The sequence below is a fragment of the Coloeus monedula genome, assembly GCF_965178545.1.
Source record: "Coloeus monedula genome assembly, chromosome: Z".
Classification (NCBI taxonomy): Eukaryota; Metazoa; Chordata; class Aves; order Passeriformes; family Corvidae; genus Coloeus; species Coloeus monedula.
The window spans coordinates 13,803,701-13,825,541 of record NC_138822.1 but is presented as its reverse complement, the minus strand read 5'-3'; the positions used below and the strand labels follow the sequence as shown (position 1 = coordinate 13,825,541).

At 35.9% G+C, this 21,841-nt stretch overlaps 1 protein-coding gene and 1 long non-coding RNA gene across 9 annotated transcripts in view; one reads left to right on the top strand and one right to left on the bottom strand.

Moving 5' to 3' along the window:
• The window catches only part of DMXL1 (Dmx like 1), a 77,551-nt gene that overhangs the window by 33,555 nt on the left and 22,155 nt on the right, over positions 1–21,841 (top strand). For 4 of the 8 annotated variants that reach the window (XM_082301851.1, XM_082301850.1, XM_082301848.1 and 1 more), the window contains exons 16-29: positions 307–423; positions 1,644–1,868; positions 2,505–4,202; positions 4,769–4,879; positions 6,207–6,376; positions 7,576–7,673; positions 8,359–8,524; positions 9,297–9,549; positions 11,184–12,271; positions 12,539–12,730; positions 13,957–14,033; positions 14,208–14,335; positions 15,793–16,041; positions 16,400–16,534. In XM_082301851.1, the coding sequence (XP_082157977.1) occupies positions 307–423; positions 1,644–1,868; positions 2,505–4,202; positions 4,769–4,879; positions 6,207–6,376; positions 7,576–7,673; positions 8,359–8,524; positions 9,297–9,549; positions 11,184–12,271; positions 12,539–12,730; positions 13,957–14,033; positions 14,208–14,335; positions 15,793–16,041; positions 16,400–16,534 (4,707 nt within the window). The remainder of the gene's footprint in view (positions 1–306; positions 424–1,643; positions 1,869–2,504; positions 4,203–4,768; positions 4,880–6,206; positions 6,377–7,575; positions 7,674–8,358; positions 8,525–9,296; positions 9,550–11,183; positions 12,272–12,538; positions 12,731–13,956; positions 14,034–14,207; positions 14,336–15,792; positions 16,042–16,399; positions 16,535–21,841) is intronic. The other 4 variants (XM_082301853.1, XM_082301852.1, XM_082301854.1 and 1 more) reach the window with 3 other exon arrangements.
• The window catches only part of LOC309585240, a 39,026-nt gene continuing 23,497 nt past the window's right edge, over positions 6,313–21,841 (bottom strand). The window contains exon 3 of the long non-coding RNA XR_014227283.1: positions 6,313–6,355. This is a non-coding gene — a long non-coding RNA (uncharacterized lncRNA). The remainder of the gene's footprint in view (positions 6,356–21,841) is intronic.

The window sequence follows — 21,841 nt, the reverse complement described above, 5'->3', positions numbered from 1 at the left end:
TTCCAGACTATACTGTACTGATAGTACATTGTGGAATTTAACTTTAAACATAGCAAAGTCAGGCAAATACGTTGTCATTTCTGAATGAAAACATTGACAGCTCTTACATCAGTGTACCTGTAATTGTAGTGGTTGTTGGTTGTGATAAAAGACTGAGAAAACTAATGTAACACTTAGATACAGTCAGACCATTGTATTTCAGTATCAGTTCATGTTAGCTTAATATGATTATTTGCTAGCCAGCAAAATTTAGTTCTCCTTTCAGGTGAATAACCCCTAAGATCTTCCTGTTCTCAATTTCACCAGGTAACCAGCAGAATGGATTTTCAGAAAAATTCTACTTGATAGTGATCGAGTATACACAAAACCATTCATTGCTACATATGTGGCATTTACATTTGAAGTCAGTTCCTGTTTCAATAGGTAAGCCCTCTTTCTTGTATTTTTCTTTAAAAAAACCTGCTATCTAGTGAATATGTGCTGTTCAGTGTAATCTAAATTGTATTTTATCTTTTTGAAAAGACTCTGCAGTTGATTACAAGATTTTATCACAACCATTCTCTCTTGGTTACTTAATTTTCTGATTGCTGAAACTCTGCAGCCTGAGCCCAGAGTTTGTTTTTTTTGTGCTTTCTGAGGCCGGATGTGTTTAACTGGCTTTGATACAGTCTAACAGTTAAGTTGTTTTGCTTTTTGGAAGGTTTTGTTCTGCAATTTTTGAGTTCGTACGTAAGTTTTAAATTGGACCATAGTCTGAAGCGCCTAAGCATCAGTGATGCCATTACAATTCCAAAAAATTTTGATGTTCTGAAATCTGGTTCTCTTTCAAACTACCAAACTACCTCTAAAACTATAAAGCTTTAAAGAAAAGTAAGATATGCTTTGGTCGTGTTCTGTTGACACTTGAAGATTTTAAGAAAATGTAAATCTGATATTCTCCACTTACCAGAGGAATCTGTTATATTATGTATTTGTCACATAAACTAAATTAGTATTTCTTATTGTTGCTTTCAAATGAGAGATGTATTACTGCAATTAGTTTATAAGTTAGTGAGAATAATAAAGATCTAAGTTTTCTGATGCACTTATTTGATGAGGAGATGACTGATAAGGCTTTTCAACAGACCTGTTGGAAATTTTCATGTTCCATCAATTTCATACTTCAACTATTGAGTTTTATTAAAAAAGGGAAGCATTCATATCACATTTTTCTGTAGGTCTATGTTTTGAGGAATAAAATAGCTGTTATTAAAACTTCTCTGAAAAATAACTTTCACCAATGTGTGAGTTAAGACATGAAGGTCTTAATTTTTTCTAGCTGTAGGTATTCTTTGCTTAGTGAAACCTTATTTTCAGTGGATAGCCACATACATACCTTTCTGACTTTTTGACTACCTTTTTGGTTATACTTCAATTGTTTTATAATTTCTCAGTAGTTCTGATATCTCAGAAGTATTTAGTCTGAGATGTCCTCGCATTTCTCTTTAAATCTGAATACGAAAATGCATTTTATTAGAATGAAAGTGAAATTTTAAGTCATGTTTTGTCTGTCTCTTTTGGAACTACTAAGGTGAGTAAAATCACTTCTTACATTAAAAAAAATAATTGACCTTTTCACATTAACAATGCAAACTTTTTTTTAGATGAAAAGATAGGTTCATATCCGTCTGAAGAAGCAACACAAACAGAAGAATTGTATTCTTCACCAGATCCAGAGAAGATCCAGTCACCTTTCACTCAAAAATATCGGGCCTGTAGAGCAAATCTTCAGAGCACCAGCCGGCTTACTCTGTCTTCCAAAATGGTGTATAGTCAAGAGTTGAGTATGCCAGAAGGAGTAGAGATAATAAGCGTAAAGCCATCAGCAGGTTTGTGATCTTTTTTAAAAGACTAAAACAGGGAATCTCTGCCTTTCTGGCTTTGGTCTTAAAATAGAAGCAAAGTAATAGGAAGTCTTGGATTTGTTGTTAGAATTGAGTATTTGTAGGTGAATCCAAAAGGTTTGCTAAAACGTACTTCCCTGACTTAATATCTCTGTCCTGAAGCTAATAATAAAATGAAGCTCTTATCTATTTACTGTATTTCACATTATTGCAATAAATAGAATAATAGAAACACAAATGTTGCTTTGCAGTCATTCATGAAATTTTTTGTAGGATCTGTACTAAATGTTAAGGTTTTCGTCAGTACTCTCTCAAAAATAGAGTTTTAGATTTTTCAATAGCGAAATGTTCATTTGACAGAAGAGAATGTATGTTAATATTTGTGTTTAAATAATATAATTTGTCTCCTCTCTAGAGCACAAAATGCCATCAAAAGGTAGAACAGTTTCATTGTATGTTTGTCATATTGTCTCATTTGTGAGGCCCTGTAAATGACCTCTTTGTGAGGAAGCAGTAATCCTTTTTTTATCTTGGAGTAATAGAATGGTGCCTGAATAAAAATGTTGTTGGTTTTGCTTTTTAATATTTCCCCTAGTAAAAGTGTATTTTATTTCATTTTAGGACATCTCAGTTCTTCTTCCATATATCCTGTTTGTCGTGCGCCTTATCTGCTGGCTACTTCCTGCTCTGATGAAAAAGTTCGATTCTGGAGATGCAGGGTTGTCACTGAATCATCATCTTCTTCCGTGCCGGAATATAGCACAGACAGTGATGTTAAATATGTATGGGAAGAATGGCCATTACTGATTGAGGATGGACTTCCTAGTAGTAGTGCTATTAATGTTCCAGGGAGGCCAACTGAAGTTAGCTGTGCACACACAAACAGATTAGCAGTAGCATACAAGCAGGTAGCATCTGAAAACAGCCATCTTTCTCAAGATTTTGTGATGCACGTTAGTATTTTTGAATGTGAATCCACAGGGGGTTCTTCATGGATTTTAGAACAGACGCTTAATTTAGATGAGATAGGCACCATGTTGGACTCTGGTGTTAGTGTTGATAGGAATTTAGTGGCATATAACCAACAAGACGCTTCTCTGTCTCATGGTGGGAATATTATACCCAACACTAAGCACTTGGTACACTTAGATTGGATGTCTAGGGAAGATGGTTCCCATATTCTGACAGTGGGAATTGGATCAAAACTTTATATGTTTGGTCAGCTGTGTGGGAAGAGGCAAGAACAAAATGGTAATGAGATTGTAGCAATCTCCCACAGTGGCAGTCCTAAGGCTGCAACCCTTTCTGGGTTTGTTCTGCTGCGTTGTGTTGACTTGGTTTCATCTGTAGAGGGGTCACCTCCTTTTCCTGTTTCCTTGTCTTGGGTGCGTGATGGCATTCTTGTAGTTGGAATGGATTGCGAAATGCATGTTTATTCTCAGTGGCAATCTCCTTCTAAGCAGGAACTAGTTGGTACAGATTCCTACAGTGGAAGTATGCCATGCATAACTAGCTTAATGAAACAAAGCCAGTCAGCTGCCTCAGATTTGCATCCACCAAAGAGAACCTTGACCAGATCTATGACCAGCCTTGCACAGAAACTTAGTGGGAAACGATCTGCCTGTGATCTGTCTATGGAAATGGAAGATTCTGGTCTTTTTGAAGCAGCTCATACATTATCTCCAACTTTACCTCAGTACCATCCATATCAACTGTTGGAACTCATGGATCTTGGTAAAGTACGCAGAGCAAAAGCCATTCTGTCCCATTTGGTGAAGTGCATTGCTGGAGAAGTTGTTGCTATAAATGAGTCAGAGCCTAATCATGACAAGAGGCTCAGATCTCTGACAATCAGTGCTAGTGGAAGTACCTCAAGAGATCCCAAAACGTTCAGCAAAACCGAGACTACAGACTATATCGAAATAGACTCTGTTCCACCATTGCCTTTGTATGCTCTGCTTGCTGCGGATGATGATTCATCTTACTCCTGTTCAGAGAAGTCCAATAATCAAAATAGTCAAAATAAAAAGGATATGCCCAATGACAGTTACGAAAATCTTTTTCAAAATACTGTTATAAGTACAGATGACCTCGTCATGTTTGAGGCAGATGAAGACAGTTCAAAACCAAAAGTCATCGATCTTTCTCAGTACAGCCCAACTTACTTTGGACCGGAACATGCTCAGGTTCTTTCTGGTCACTTGCTTCATTCAAGCTTGCCAGGTCTGACTAGGATGGAGCAAATGTCTTTGATGGCCTTGGCAGATACAATTGCTACTACCAGTACTGACATTGGAGAAAGCAGAGACAGAAGTCAGGGTAAGTTTTCTCTTCCAAATTAAACGTGCTGCTGTGCTTCACAATCTTTCCTGGGATTTCTTCCCATTTTGGAATCTTTTTGTGGCTTAAAAAGCAACAATGCACCTTCATTTCATGGTATAACTGTGCCATCACAGTATTTACTATTTAACTAGACTTTCAAGGCCTAATGCTTTGATAAAAAGCAGATTTTCTTTTGCTATCTGGTAATGCCACTGTGAGTCCATCAGTCCACATACTATAATTATTTTTAATTCACTTTCGAAGAGACAGCTTTCTTAATGACAAGTATTTGTTGTACACTGTAGAGAAATTGAGACATAATTTGGTTTACTTTTTTTAAACCAAAACTTGTTTCTTGCATTAAACAGAACAAAAAACTTCAAAAGGCTTTATATTTGAAATTTTCTTTTTTGTCTTTTCTTGAAGGGAAGAATTATAGATTAAGCAATCATATGTACAAATTTAAAGCATTAGCAGTCACAAAATTATATTTCTTCTGTTAAGATACACAATACTTATTTGAGTTATTTCTGTAAAGTGTGTGTAAAAATATTTATTTCCAGGTGGAGAAACTCTTGATGAGTGTGGTTTAAAATTTTTATTGGCTGTTCGGCTTCACACATTTCTGACAACAGCGCTTCCTCCTGTGCATCGAGCTCAGCTGCTTCACCAAGGTAACTGATGTGTTTTCTTAGATGAGTTGCGTTTTAGTGATGTAGCTGTACATATGACTGGTGTGCTGTTGATGTTCCTCTGCAGAATCAGTGATTTAATTGGTTGGGATTTTTCAGGAAAATATTGTCCAATATGAATGAATGCTAGAGCAGAAAATATTTTGGTTTTGGTAAAGGTCTTGGAACTGAAGTGATTTTTTTTTTTTTTTTTTGTAGCAAGTTTTTAGTTGGCAGGGGAGTGTTTCCGTTTCCCAAGAGTAAATGGCTTTATAGTACCATGTTGTTCCAGTAACCTTCTGCAGGAATAATATAGTAGAAAACAGTACATATGTAGGGGTTCGGTACATAGTTGGAAAAAAAAAATTACTACTCAGATATTAAATATTTCTATATGCTTGCTGTAATTATACAATCAACTATTTCATATAGGGTTGCAAGTTTTTTTATAATTTAACTAGTTCTATCCTGATATTGCAGATGACAGAATGAGATGGATTTGATTAGTCATAATCAGATCTAAAGGACTGGCTGTGATTACTCCTTTAGCAATCATGACAGTTGATGGCATTTTCAATCGCATGGCTTGTCACCCTTCAGCTGAATCAGAGGTTGGAATTTGCCAGGACAGCCACAGCAGAGCATTGCAGAGTTAGCTTTCTGATGGAGTAGTTTTAGTTGCGATACTTCTGCTTCTGGTGAGCTCAGAAACTAGTCAGAGTGAGAAGTGCCTCCGGGGCACACGCAGAGGTGCCTTTCTAAAGAAGCGTCTGGCCCTCGCTGGAGTTGCAATTGTCCATAGCCGGCTATGTTGCTGCTTAGTAATTGCTGTCTTCCTCATGAGATTTTTTTACTTCAAGTTTTCTTTTGTATCTCTATCCTCAAATGTGTTTTCTGCTCTGATTATCTCAAGCCTGTGCGTTTTCTAATCCAAGTCAAAATAGTGAACCCACCTTTCAAAATCCTGAAAAATTTAACCAATACACTGCACTTTTTATCATGGCTAATCTTAGTGCCACTTACTGTCCATATATTTGAACTTCACAGAGAAGCTCTGCTCTTTGCAAACTTACCTAAGGAGTTTGCAGATGAAAAGTTGTTTCCAGCTGTATGATTTTTCTGTAATATTTGATACAGAGTCCTAAGAAATACTCCTAAATTTCTGTTGCCTTATCAGCAATGCACTTAAAAATTCAGTTTCACCTTCTTCCCTTTTCCCTTTCCCATTCCCTTGTTTTCAGATTCTGGATTATTTTATTAATGAATGTCTCCTGAATTTTCTGTTGTTTTGTTTTTTGGTTTTATTTTTTCCTAAATGGTTATTATGTAGGCTTATCTACCAGTCACTTTGCCTGGGCATTTCATTCAGTAGCGGAAGAAGAACTCCTGAGTATGCTCCCTGCAGTGCAGAAGGGAGATCCAGCATGGTCAGAGCTCAGAGCTATGGGTGTAGGATGGTGGGTTCGAAACATCCACAGCCTGCGGAAATGCATAGAAAAGGTAATCATAGCATTCTTAAAAAAAACCAACTTACCAAAATCTTTCCAAACAGCTGTTCTCCAGTGCTTGCTTTCTATTTATGTAGTTTTAAGTTTTTAGATAATGAAGTTTTTCTGAATGTTTTCCTGAAGTTTTGTGCTGTATTCTTTTGTATGTGTTTTTTTGTATCAATATGAACTTCTGTATTTAACTAAATTTTTTTTTAGTACTTTAGATTTCAAATTCCAGTGTGGAGTACATTTTTTGCTCTTAGATACTCCATTTTAAAGGTAATATTGTGCTGTGCTTATTGTGGATGCTCAAGATACAGATGGAGCATACAGGTTTTTTTATGGCAAAATTGAGAAACAAGTTGTGGGAAAAGGTTCTCTTTAGAAACCTATCAGAAGTGGGAACAATTTAGGTATTATATGTACATCTGTCTTGCAAATTGATTGTTTTCCATGATAAACAAACCTTCTACTGTTTTGTTTTGGCTTGGTGGGGTCTTTTGTTTGTTCGAGAATTTTGTTGGGTTTCTTATATTAAATATTTTAATCATCACAAATGTGGCAATAAGCCTAACCTCATTATCACTTGTTTTAAGCTCTTGGAAAAGCCAAGTATGTTGAGCTGAAAAATGACATGCACAAGATACTTTGACTACAAAGCATGAAGTGGTAAAATGCATGTCTCTACTTTTACTTTTAAATCTTCAGTAATTAATCATCACTTTATGAAACTTAACTGCCTTGCATTAAAAAAATTCCAGATATTCTGGGCCTGAGTTTAAGGTTACCTTACATGGGTCTTGAACTAGTCTTGCTCCCACTTACCCTGTTTCCTTTCCAACCTCCAAAAGTAACCTATAAACCTTTTTTCCTGTTGTGACTGGTCCCAGCCTGGTTTTCAAGACTCCATCTGTCCTTTGGTTACCAGAGAAATTAGTAAATTAATTTCGTTACAGTTTTAGAAACTGATTTTGGATATAGGGATTTCCTTTTGATCTGCAAAAAAACTTCTGGAACTTGAAGAGCATGAGCTAAGTGATATCAAAGGGGCTGTTGTTCTTACATCAGACTCATAATGAGAGGAGGGATCCTGTATGAAAGAGCACATCAGAGCATTACAGGGTGTGGCATGCCAGAAGCAACAAGAATCCCATTTAAGATTAATTTAAACTGTGGTTGGTTTTTTTTGCTTTTGACCTGTCTTCACAGGTGGCTAAAGCAGCTTTCCAGCGAAACAATGATCCGCTTGACGCAGCCATTTTTTACCTTGCGATGAAGAAGAAGGCTGTTATCTGGGGATTATACAGGTATTGAAGCTCTTACATGGAATTTCACAGTCTAGTATAATTTTGGGGAAAAAAGTTGAATGTGGTGGTAATCCAAAAGAAGCACAAATATTACCATTGAAAGCTGGGATGTGATTTCTAAACCAGTCATTTCATTGAATGAGTAGTTTCTGATCTTATATTTACTGAAGGAATTTAATTGCTGTTTCTGAAGGTAGATGCTTAAAGTTTTAGTCTCAAATCTCCTGTAATTTTAATTACTGCTTAATTCTGATTTACTTTTGAGAAATAGCAGTGTAGTGTGTGAAATGCCATGCCTATCTTTTGCATGAGTGTTTGCTGTTAAAAATTTTACCTGAAGTTCAGGGGACTGAATTAAGTCTTTCTAACTGATGTTTCATAATACAGCATTCAGTGTTGCAAACCTTTTGAAAACTAATTTGGATTGTCACTTAAGAGCTAATCTTAAGAAAAATGAGGTTTTCTGTACTTGTATTGGGTTATTGAAAATACCATTAGGTTTTGTATTTACTAAAGTTTCTGCTATTTTTAAATATGTAGCCTTCTTAACTCCCAGTGTGGTGAGAGACTCTGCATTTCCTAATGTGAGATCTGTGTAGAATTATACTGACATCTGAGGAAATGAAGAACCATTGTGCATCTAAGAAAATGTAAAATGTTTTTATCAATTATGTTTGATATGCAGGTCCCAAAAAGATACTAAAATGACACAGTTTTTTGGAAACAACTTCACTGAGGACAGATGGCGTAAAGCAGCATTAAAAAATGCTTTTTCTTTGCTTGGCAAACAGCGTTTTGAACATTCTGCAGCATTTTTCTTGTTGGCAGGACACTTAAAAGATGCAGTGGAGGTAATAAAATTTTTTATGTTTAAGACTGTTACATTGTCCCAAATAAACAATTTTTGCATTTTGCATTCGTATGACCCCTGAAGCTTCTTATGCTTTCAATCCGTGCTCTTCTTTCCCACCCGAAATTAATGAAAAATACAAAACCTTCATCTTTACATTCTGAATCCTTTTAGCTGTCATATTAGTGACACTGAAAAGTGACATGGGGGTAATTTCTCTGCTCTAATACTAAGGGGCCTACCTACCATTAGTTTCCTTTCAGATTGTCTACCCAGTCCTATATGAAGACAACATAGTTTCTTATTAGGAGTTCCAGACATGGTGTTTTGGCAGTGATGTGGATTAGCTCCTAAAATCCCTTTACAAAAACCAAACCAAACAAAAATTATGTCCTCAGTCTGTTTGAATTGCAATATTGTGAGGAAATTAATCTCTTTGATAATGAAGGATTTGTTCTGTAAAGCTTTGTAACTAAAACAACCAGAATCAAGAGGTAAGAGGTGGCATGTGCACATTGACAGTGATCTATTGAAACCAGTCAATTTCAAAGATCTGTTGTCATGCCATATCTAAACTGAAGAAATGCAAATCAGCTCTTGCATGTAATAGTTAGCTACATCTGTTCTGTATACTTCTTGCTCACTTTTTATGGAGTTGATAGACCAACTTACTTTAATCTGAGCAGATTTATTTCACTTCCTGTCCTGTAATAATTTTAAACTGAGGAGAAATTACAAAGTTTGGTCATTTAAATATACTTACTTTCAATTAGGTCTGCCTTGAAAAACTGCATGACATTCAGTTGGCTCTTGTAATATCAAGACTTTATGAATCGGAGTTTGAAGTGTCTAGTACTTACAAATCTGTGCTGCAGAAGAGAGTTCTGGGAAGCGTGTCTACTGGAAAAGAGAGCTCAGGAAACATACACTGTGACCCCTTTCTGCGAAGTATGGCATACTGGATTTTGGAAGATTATAGCAAGGCTCTTGACACTTTAATTAAACATTCTGTTGAAGATGAAGCAGGTAAGAATACAAGTATTTGGCCTGTTCAGTTGGTTTTAACTACATGTTCATTTCAGCCACCATTTCTTAAAGTGTCATCTGAACAAAACCACATAGTTCCTCACCATTGTTAGTAATTAGCTCGCTGCAGCAATGCATGTGGACTTTAATCGCAAATATAGTGACTGTATTGTTATTATCCTGTATCCAATGAATACATACTTTGTCCTTTAAGCATGTGAATATCAGGATAATGGAATGACCCTGTAGTAATGCAGCTGTTTTTCCAGAAGTGGTTTAAAGAGACAAAGTAACTTCTTAATTAATTTTACTTCATCACAGCCTAAAACAAAATTCTGATTGTCTAGTTACATAGGAGAGTCTGAAAGACATGGTGTTTTGTAGCTTTTAATCCTTGGTAAAAACAGTTGGCTACAACAATAAACTCCCAACAGAAAGATTTTGAAACTTCTTACGGAACAAGGAGGCCTATGTGCATCCTGACAGCATGTGAGTCTTCTAGAGCAGTTAATTTCTATGTTCATTTGCTGGCTTTGTAGGCCTTCTAAGAATCAGTTGTATTGTTTCCTGAAGGTAGTGTTTTCACTGAAGTTAAATGCTTCAAGTTTTTGGTGGTTAGCTGGTTTCAGTCCTGGCTGCTGAGAGAAATTGGAAGGGAATAAATGAAGGCTCAAATACTTAACACTGGGTAACTAATTTGTGAAACTGATTTCGCTAGAAGTTACGTGCCTCAGGATGATTTTGAGCAAATGAGGAATATAATGTTTGGTTGTTTCTATCTTGGTCCCATCTTTCTGTGTAAAATAATTTTAAAGTTATTCTGTGATTCTGTGTAATTCTTCTGTGGTCAGTTCATTGTCTTGTTTGTGGTGTCTTGCTTTATTTTCTTACCTAGAAGGTGCTTTTTGATGTACCTCTCTCTGTTAACTGTCATCAGTTGTGCCACAACTCCTGACAGAGGAGAGAGTGGGGGTTTATTTCTGCTATCCTGAACCCTTTGAAAGCTGTATGAATCATCCTGTGCTGATGCTTCTCTCTCTTCAGGGTTTTTCTTCTTGTGGACATGAAAATAAAATGACTAGGTGTTGCACTGTTGTGTAATTCATTTATTTGTATGTAATACTGCCAGCATTATGTATAAATGTTACGGTTTTCCTAGCTCTATTGTAAGTTGCATTTCTTTAAAGATGTAGACCAAAAAAATATACCAATCCAAACTTTCTAAAATGGACTTTAAGTAAAAAATTTGTAAGATATAACACCTTTTTGTCATTCAGAGATGGATGATGGAGACTTCAGAAATCTAAAATGAACAGAAAAGTAGTCTTGTTTGGCTGCAGTAAAACCGGGCTGACTACAAGGAAAAGAAATAGCAGCTGTTTTAATTTAAAAAGTCTTGCCTGCTGCCCCACCCTGCTTCTTTTTAGTAGGTTTGGCAATGTCCTCCCCACTGAAATATTCAAATGATAAAGGTGCAAAGAAGGGTACAGTGAAGTAAACAGTAGAATGGATGTATGAAGTAGACCATAGAATTGATATTAAGACCTAAAAGCCTTCTGATGAACTTAGGACTTTGCAAATCGGTTATTTCATATGGAGTGGTAGATTTTCCTTATGCTGCCATATCTTTTCAGATGGAGATGGCTCATCAAGTTGCAACCCTGCAGTGTTTAACTTCTATAACTACTTAAGAACACATCCTCTCTTGCTGAGACGTCATTTTGGCTCTTCTGATACATCTTCCACACACATTTGCCTAACAGTAGAAAATGGATTAGCTGACAAAATCAACCTAGGTGAAAGACGGCTGTTTTTCACCACTGCATATGCTCATCTAAAATCTGGTTGTCCTATGTTAGCCTTAGAAGTGTTATCAAAGATGCCCAAAGTTGTCAAGAGGTCAAAGTCATTCAGTAAATCCCCTAGTTTAATGGATACTGGTAAAGATTTCTCACCATATTCTCCATTTAAAGAGTTTGAAACAAAAGATCAAGCTTCCAGTATTGATTGGTCACAGCCGGTATTCAATGGTCTAGGTTCATCTTCAGATTGTTCATCAGAAAAGCATTCAAGTTCCACTCTTTCCTTTGATTGGAGCCAGCCAAGTGCTCTATTCCAAGAAGAACAATTTCAACTACAGTCAGACAGTGATGAAAATGATGAGAGTGAAGATTCTTCCCTGGTAATGAAAGAGCTAAAACCTCTGAAGAAAACTGAAAAACTACATGAGACAAGTTCTAGCTACACAGAGTCTTTTAGTGTAGTTGATGACAAAGATATTCTAAGTCCATCAGAAGATATCCTTTCAGCACAGCTGAAGTTTAGAGCATGCCTCAAAATTCTTACTGTGGAGCTTCGTACACTGTCCACTGGCTATGAAGTAGATGGTGGAAAGTTGCGGTATCAGCTTTACCAGTGGCTTGAGAGAGAAGTGGTAGCTCTTCAGAAGACCTGTGATTATGGTGTTGAAGTAGAAGAGATACAGCCAGGAATTCGAGGGATGCCAGAGGAAGCTACATTACATGAAAACACTGAAGACTTTGCTGACCAACAAAAAACTATGCTACAGAAAGAAGACTTTCAGAAAAGACGTCAATGGCTTTTGAAATACCAGTCACTCCTAAGAATGTTCCTTAGTTACTGTATACTTCATGGCTCACATGGTGGAGGCTTGGCATCTGTCAGAATGGAATTAATTCTGCTGTTGCAGGAATCTCAGCAGGTATGTGGGGGAGCTTAGGTTGTGTTTTCTCTGCTTCAGGTTTGTAGATTCATTTGAAGTGTTTTGTAATATTTTTAAAGTTTTCCTGCTATAGCAAACACCTGTTTAGTAATAAATCTACATCTGTTTTTAACAGGTTGTGGTTTTTGTAGATTGTTTATTTTTGTTGTTGATTTTTAGAATCCTTTTCCCTCTTTCAAAAGTTCTTACGTTCCCTTAAAGAATATATACTGTTGCTTTCTCTGTGTGTTTCTTGCTTGTTTTTAGGAGCAGTCAGTACAGATACCTTCCAGCCCTCCACCAGAGCAAAGCTCCATACCTCTCCTATTTGCTTGTACAGCTAGTGCCAAAACAGTGGTGGCTAATCCATTGCTACATCTTGGCAATTTAACTCATGATATATTACATGCTATAATAAACCTTGATTCGCCACCTCATCCAGATACTCAGAACAGCAAGGTATGTATTTTTTTACAGTTGTTTTGTTGTTGTTATTATCTAGTTTGCTGAAGTCACAAATTTTTTTCTGACAGCATGAAAACTTTGTGCTGTGCCTGTCTGTGACAGGTAATAAAAGGTAATAAAAAGGTAATAAAAAGGTAATAAAACCATGAATGATAAACATTTTCTGTAGTACTTGTCTTGAGCTGTCCACTGATCATTACTCATTGTTGAGGTGTTGAGCATCTGGTTCAACAAGCTGTTGTAGATTGGCCTCTCTCAGAAATGGATATTTGTCCAAGAGGACATTATTGTGGAAAACATGTTATACTACATCATCAGAATCATATCTGTCTTTATGACAATATGATCATTACGTCTGTTATGTTAATGGCAAATTCTGCATTTCATTCTTAGACCTAAGTAAAATTAAATGTTGAGGTATAAAAACTGGTTGTCAGCAAAGTTCAGTAAACCCAGACTTTTTTGTGAAATAGTAGTTTTTAAAAATAATTTCTGTAAGATTTCTCCTGTATTTAACCTTTGACTGGAAATAAAACTCAGTCTTTCCTAAAGTTTTGTATTTGTTAGGTCCCAAATCATGTCTGCTTTTACTAAGGATTTCTGGAGAACACTAAAAGATGGCTTAGTTCCTAGTTAGCTTTGTTTTAGAGGTAGCAAAAAAATAAATATAATAAGCTGTTTTTGATTTAATGGAACCTTTATGATCAACAGATTCTCTAGCTTTTATCTAAGTGTGTTTTGGGATACATTAGGAGAAAAGTATCGCTGTGTTAAAAGTACTGATCAGTGTGATACTGAGTAAATTGAGTGTGTGTCCAAGAGCTGCACAAGAATTGGTCAAAAAGTAAGCTGCATTATAGTTCTCATTCTGAAATTAAGCCTTTGTATTCTGAGCCAGCGAACTGCCACTGTCTTAGAGTGTAATTCTTAGGACTGTTTTATACAGGCTTAGTATGTTGCTGTTCATTAGCTGAAAACATTTCAGATAGAGCTGATCTGTGATTATGTGTTGGTGGGGTGAGTTTTCCCCCATCCTTTTAATTGCAAAGTGAACTGATTTGTCTGATATAAATTCTGAAGAGAAAAGTGGCTTTGTAAGAGAAGTACTTACACCTTCCATGTCCAGTGCTTGTTACAAATCCCTATGCAGAGTGAAAGGCTGTGATACTAACCACAGGTTACTTTGGGTGTAATATGTTCTGTAAAACTTTGTCTTACAGATATATGTCATGCATACCTTAGCAGCATCGCTCTCTGCTTGCATCTACCAATGTCTCTGTGATGGCCACAGCTACAGGTAAAGTCTATGCAAAGTGATTTTTAGACAACTGTCTCATTGCAGTTGTGATAATAGGTAGGGCACCAGAAGGCAGTATTGACACTTGCCTACCTGTAGAAAGTGCTCTCACTTGAATAGTTGTAACCATAACTTTTTAAAATAAATATGATTTCCTGCTTTTCTGTTTCACAGCTCATTTCACGCAAATCAGTTCACTGGGACAGTGTATCAGACAGTCCTGTTAACTCAGCATCATTCTTTAAGAACAACAAGCTTAGAAGAAACAGTGACTCCCAACACATCACCTGCTCAGTGGCCAGGTATCTGGACTTGATTTGTTTCTTTCCTCTTAAAGAAAACTGAGTTATCTGTACGAGCATGTGGGTGTGCTCTGAACTTTCTAGTAGTATTTGCAATAGCTGTGTGGTAAAATTGAGTTCTTTGATTAAAATGTTGGGGTTTTTTTTTCAGATCCTCTTAAGTTAGTGCTTCTGATTATTCACTAAGTCAAGTTTGTTTATATTGCTTTCTTTAGCCAAAAACTGTTACTGCTGGATCTAGTAGGGAGCAACTAAACAGGAAGCAGGATAAAGTCATGTCCTGTGCTCTACTTGATCCTCCTGGAGCACCAGTATAGTACATCCTTACTCCTAAGAAGGACTGGGAAGGCTATCTTAGTTTGTACTCCAACTAAGAATTATTTTACCTTTCAGACAACTTTTGAACTAACTTGAAACTATTAAAAATAAGACAATAATAAGTCATGTTTTTTTGTAGCTCTAAAATTCATGTCAGATTTCAGGTAATATTAAAGTGTGCTGAAAATCTATGCTGGTGAAACTAGACTAGGGGGCTACATTAGAGGGAGTGTTATCAATGTGATATATCTAGGTATGAGCTTCATTTTACAGCACTAACTTCAATGTAAGCGTAGCCAAGAAATATGCTTACTTACTATGAGATTTGTTCTTTAAATCAGAAAATTTACCTTTAAAAATCTTCTTGGAGAGCCACAACCAGTCTTTGTGTTCGATACTATGCCATTTTTTCTTTTCTGCCAAACATTGTCACTGAATCTAGAGGTTTTAGAGAGAAACCAGATTGTCATCTGTTTTATTTTTATTTAATTAATCACAGAGTTAAATTTCTGATTAATGGGTCAAGGAATTGTTAGCAGTTGTTCTTATGAGTAACATGACCTTGAACTGATTTTTCTATTTTTTAATGGATTCACATGCTGTATGTGCAAATTGGAGAGCATGACAAAAAGTAGAATTCCTTGGCCACCACTATTTGCACTTTCCATTGTGTGCACAAAGTGTCACAGTTGAAGCCACATCTGAAACCACACCATTTTGTGGGAGCATAAAAACACTACACGATGTTTAGTACTTGGGTGAAAGAACACTTGCCAGACAATGTAGCCCAAGTTGATGCTCATGGCTTTTGGTTGGTTTTACTACTGTAAAGTGGGAAGATAGAATTTCAATTTATGGGATTATAATGTAGTTATAATAATAGAATAATTGTTATACATTTCTTTAACCATTAGTTCAAAATGTGAAGCTAAAAAATGAATAAATTGTTAAAAATAAAGAGCACGCCTCCTTCTCCTGGAGTTTTCAACTTAGATTTCCATGTCTAGAACTTAGAATTTTTCTACACTAGAAACTACTAAGTAACAGAGATTGCCAGACAAAATACCCATGATAATTTGGAGTATGTTTACACACACATATGTGCTTTCTTAAAGAATATGTTTGTTTTATATATATAGGAATGACAGCTCTAATACGTCTCTTGAATTCTGCTGGTGAGGAAGCCCAGCCAGGTCTCACAGTTCTACTTTGTGAAATTCTGACTGCAGTCTATCTCAGTCTGTTCATCCATGGCCTCGCAACACATTCTAGCAACGAGCTGTATAGAATTATGGCTCATCCACTTAACAACAAAATGTGGTCTGCTATCTTTGGAGGAGGAGCTCATACACCCAGCAAAGGACAACAGCAATTAAAGACAAAAACTGGTCAGTTCTCTTGTTTTATGTATATTTGTCTTCTGGGTTTTTTAAGAAAATTATGTGACTGCTGAAAGCTTTTTTACTTTAAGTAGTTTGTGTTCAATAAGAATTTGGTATGGTTTTGGATTGGCATAGAAAAACAAGGATCTTAAATTATTGATGTAGATACTGTGTAGAAGAGAATAGTGAAGCGGAAGTGAGTGCTACTGAAATAAGGTTTCCAAGTAGCACAGCTGCTCTAATATGAGGGAATTAAGTTGATCTTAGAGAGTTTCCAATACTATTACAGCCTAGTTTTTTATGTTTATTTTAAAGCTTTCCAGTTTTCTCATAACTGGAATATATTCCCATTTTATGAATACAGTATGTTTTCTCTCTTTGACAGGTAGGCACTTCCCAATGCCTAGCCCACATCAGGTAGTAGTGTTCTCCATGGAATGCGTGGGGTTTTCCAAATCCCTTACCTCCTTCAGTACTCATAGTCCTACCAAACCTTCAGGCAAGATCCTAGATTTAGTACTAGGCCTCTACATGCAGTTTGCTATGTGTGGTTTTTTTTTGCATATGCAGAAAGACAGAAAAACTTCTGTTTGCAAGCCATGACATCAAAATTTAAAGTAAAATTTTGTAATTAAAGAAGCACATGAATTGGGCACTTTTAAAAAAGAAAATTGCTAGTGCTGTCATATTCTTACAGCTCTTCATTTGAAATCAATATTAAATATATAATTACTTTAACCATGGTTTGAAAAGATCAGAAGTGTTTCATATCTTTGGAGAGCTGCTTGTTTTGCTTTTTGAATATAAGCATTATTATGCATGTGGATTTCTAAGTGTTCATTCCAGACATTACAAACGAAAGGTGTCTTGTTGATATTCAAATTTGATATTCTAAGAACCCTTTAGAAAAGCAAACAACCTTCAAGTTTCAAATTCAGGTAATGATAAATTATCCTCAGGTCCAGAATGAATTCCTGTAATGGTTTTATTTTGGTACAGTTACATGCTTTTTAATTTAGTTGGACTTCTATAAAACCAAGAGCAAAAATGCTACCATTAACCAAGATTTTTAAAGGAAGATTTTGTAAAGATAAATTTACTTAAACTGTGATGAATTTCTAAATCACATCTGAATATATATGTAGAGAGATAAAATGTAACTTTATATATTTAAAAAAAAATTTATTATTTATATTGGGTATATGTTACATATCAAAATGTCTTACCTTGCATTCAAGGAAAACTGTAAATGCAGCTTGTTTAAGTATCTTCATCAAACTTTTAGGAAAGTGTTTTTGGAGTAGAGATCTTTAACCAAGAGTGAGCTCTTATGCTAGATCTGATTAGCTTTTTCTGTGGTATTGAATAAAGATTTCTCTTTATGACTCTGGTAAGGTAAATATGTTTGCTGTTACAGAATTGTCAGAAGCCATAACTGGCTTTTGTTGGCAATTCTGCTAACTAGGTGTTGGTAACTGTGTACTAAGCTGTGTTAATGGTTTACCACTGATTTAAAATTATAAGTATTTTTACAAAGAAGTGTATTCTGAAATGTATACTAAATATAGCCTGTCTGCTGCATGTTTTTCTTAAGAAGGAGTGCTGGCATTCTGATCACAGGTTTAATAAAACTGTTGCTGGAAGAATCCAGAAGCTCAAACTAAAAATTTAGGGACAAGCGACATCTTTAAATGCTGGTTTGTAGGGCTAATCACTAGAAAGGGGCCTAGAGGGGTGGTGGAGTCTCTATCTTTGCAGTTACTCAAAAACTTGAACAAACTAGGCCATCAATCAAGTCAGCCCTGTTCTGAGCAAGGGGTTGGACCAGGTGTCTTTCAACCTATGTAATTCTAGGATTCAGTGAGTTATTATTTGTTTTAATGTGTGTTTATGCTAAGCAAATTTGGGGGAAAGGTATTTCTCCAACATCTTTTCTCTGTCACACTGAAAAAAAATGGTGGGTGAAGAAAGAAGAAAACCCCCAGACTTCCAAAGAAGCAGAGGGATTAGGATTAAAATCAGCTATATTTTTTGTGCCTTTACTGTTTCTGACACCAGAAACAAATACTGAGAAGTGACTGAAATGCTTGTGCAAGTCAACTATGCCATATTCTTCCATAATATTATTTAGATCTTTTCTATAGCTTACCATTTTGTTATGCTTAACTAGACTCTTTTCCCTTACATTTACTTTTATATCTTTGTGAAATGTTTGCACTCTCAAATGGAGATCAAAAGCTAAAAGTTCTGAACGCTAATATTTCTAATGCAGTAAGGCTATACATGTCTTCTCTTTCTTGACTCCCCTCCAATCTTTTAGTACATACCTGAATGTGGATGTTGATCTCCAAATTTGAAACTTATTTTAAGAGATCATAACACTATGTACAGCATTGGTCAATAAAGTTATGTTATTTCCCTTTCTGCTCTTTGCTTTAGTTGACTTGAGCACATAGTAGCTTTGAGTATAAAATTTCACTTAAATAAATATGGTCTTTCTCTTAGACTCAAACTGTGAAAACAGGAACCAAAAACCAGTACCTGGTAGTCTTATAAATTCCTAACCTCTATTAGGAATTAAGTTTTTTATGAAAAATCGGTTTTATTGCCTCTGTCACATAAAGATCAGACAAAACATAGCAGTTTGAATGCTTTTTAGAGCACTATACTTTTCAGTCATGTTACTTGTTTTTGCAGTTGCAGCAAATGATTTTGGCAAACAGAACTAGCACATGATGGGTTTTTTTCCAAGAGGCAATTATCATCTGAAAAAGAACCTTGTTTTTGATTGCAGTAGATTTTTTCAGAATAGTATTTACCATATTTCTCTTGAAAACTACCTTAGAAAACTGTTTTGTAATTTAAGTCTATATAGAGATGGTAAGTTCTTGACCATCCAGAAGGTTCTTAAGGAAGAATTTGACCTTTAACAGTTAGAAATCCATAGATTCATTTCATATATTCAGTTATTCCATGCTGCAAGAGCAAATAAAGGGAAGTTGAAAGAAATATGCATTTTAGCTCTTCCTGGGAGGGTGGAAGGGGGATAACCGATCTTTTGATTATCATTGCATGTCTTAGAACCTGGCAGAAATTAAAGGATTTTCCTTGTCTGAAACAGCCCAATATTCTTGGGAAATAACATAAATTTTGTATTTGTCTTATAAGTAAAATGGGAGAAAAGATAAATGCTTAAAAAAACAAAACAAAACAAAAAACTAAAAGAGTTTTAACTAGAAATATATGAGAAATCTGAAAGGCCATGTAGTTGGTAATTTGAAATCCCAATCCCAAATGACAGTCAGAATTTTAATTAATTTTTTAATGTATTTCATTTCTTTTACAATGTATAGAAAGATATTTGTATTAGTAGTGTGTTTCTCAAACCACTTAGGTGGTTTTACTTTCATTTGCCTTAAATACTGAATTTTTTTGCACTGGCTAGCCTGCAGTATTCTTAAAAATACAAAGAATGATCCAACAGAAAGGAATAAGGTAGTTTTTAAAAGTGAAACACTTTTTTTGAATTCTGCTTAGAAAAACAACCTGCAGGCATATACTTGCTCATTTCTGTATCATGCAACACTTGTTCCTATTTCATGCCTAGTGAATTTCTTTTTTTTTAAGCAGTTGCTAAAAATTAGCTAAAAATTCATAGTGATGCATGTGCATGCTCTTTCTTAACTGATAAGCTTTAAATAATGAAATGAAAATGTTTTGTACTGCAGTTATTGTGGTTTTGACTTTTAGAACAGGTAAGTGGATTTCAAATACTATCCCAACACATAGTGTTATGATATTCCTGTTTCAGGATGAAAGATATCTCCATCTTTTATTAGATTCCATATATAAATTATTTTGTAGCTATTGTGGTTTAACTCCAGCCATCAGTGAAGCCCCAGGCAGCCGCTCACTCATTCCCCCACTGGCGGAACCATGTAGAAAATGGGAAGGGTAAAAGATAGAGAAAAATCATGTGTTGAGATCAAGACAATTTAATAGCAAAACAAAAGTTGTGTATGCAAATACAGCAAAACAAGGAATTAATTGACTGCTTCCCAGTGGCAGGGAGGTGTTCAGCCATCTCCAGGAGACCAGGGCCCCATCATGTGCAGTGGTGACTTGGGAAGACAAACACAATCTCTCCAAATGTTCTCCACCCTCGTCCTACTTTCCTCCACTTTCTGTACTGACCATGATGTCACATGGTCTGGAATATCCCTTTGGTCAGTTGGGGTCCCCTGTCCCAGCTCTGTCTCTTCCCAGCCTCCCATGTACCCCCAACTTCCTCACCAGTGTGGAAGTACAAACAGCAGAAAAGGCCTTGGCTCTGTGTGAGCCCTGCTCAGCAAAACAAAAACATCTCTGTGTTATCAGCCCTGTGTTCAGCACAAATCCAAAACACAGCCCTGTATTAGCCACTGTGAAGAAAGTTAACTCTACCCCAGCCACAACCAGCACAGTAGTTCAGCTGCTTGTGATGATAATGTTCATCTTCATATGGGGTCAAAAATCTTTCTGAATCTTGGGATAACATGTTTATTCCTGGTCCAGAAATGATCAGAAATAATGGATAAATTCCATCAACTAGTGTGAGTACAGATAATTTGTCCATTTGAAGAAAACAAAACATGATGAGGTATAAAAAACCTGGAAATTTTTTTTAACACTATGTATTTAAATCTTACGTGGCTCAGAGTTAAAAATCTTACAGTTAGCTCAGTATGTGTTGTGAGCAAATAAGTCTTATATATGGAAATACCTATTTGTAAATTACCACTTTTTCTCTTGTTCAGAGTGTTAGACCTTCTGTTTTCCAGTGATTGGAATACCCATAACAGTTTTGAAGGACAGTCCTATCAGGCACCTATCAAGACTCAGAAAGTTTCCTGTGGATAAAACATTAAAAAAATAAGGGTATAGGAAATACTTCTTTGGGGTAGTGTACTCCAGGAACACATAGGTGTGCTGACTCTTCTTTTGCCATCCCCCGCATTATTTACAGAAGGTAATTTTGGAAGCTGCACTGGTTGTTAGTTTTGTTGGCCCTTGGTAGCAGAAGGGAATAGGAAAGTTAAAACAATAATAAAAAACAACACTTTGCATTTGTGATGTTAATATTAGTTCATCCTTGCAACCAGTCTGGCCCAACATGTTGGTGGTTGAACTCAGTGGCAGGGATATCTGTTCATCAGGTGAGCTCTTTAAGCCTACAGAATTGCTTTCTTGGCTCCTACTTATTACTGCTGTTCGATCATAAGGCAACCCATACTCCCCTCTGCTTAAGAAAACTGACTCAGTTAAATAGGTGTTTGAAGTTCTGTGCACTCCAAAACAAAGTTCAAAAAATCAACTTCCTTTTTATCTTCATATTTTATCTTTCTTTGTTTTACCTAAGTCTTGAACGCACTCCTTCACTGTAGAAACTGATCTCTGGACATTACATGTATCTATTTGAAAACTGAATAAAAAAATCTAAAAACAACCCCCAACTGAATAAGAACAAAAAACCCCAAACACAGCCCCCACCTTTTACAATCAAGTAGGAAATTGATTCAAGTCCATTTTGTCTGTTATGAAAGATGGCCAACAAATCTCCAAATACAGTGTCTTTTCTCCCTTGTCACTTTCACTTCTGATGTGTTTGGAGAGTCAAAACACTAGCTTACTTAAGCTTAGGGACAGTGACAATTGGTATCATTCTTCCTCTACTAATAGGAAGGCTGTATTGGAATATGATCCTAACAAGATCCAAAATTACTTCAGGATATCAGGTGATACAACTGTGTTAAGGTATTCGTGAAAG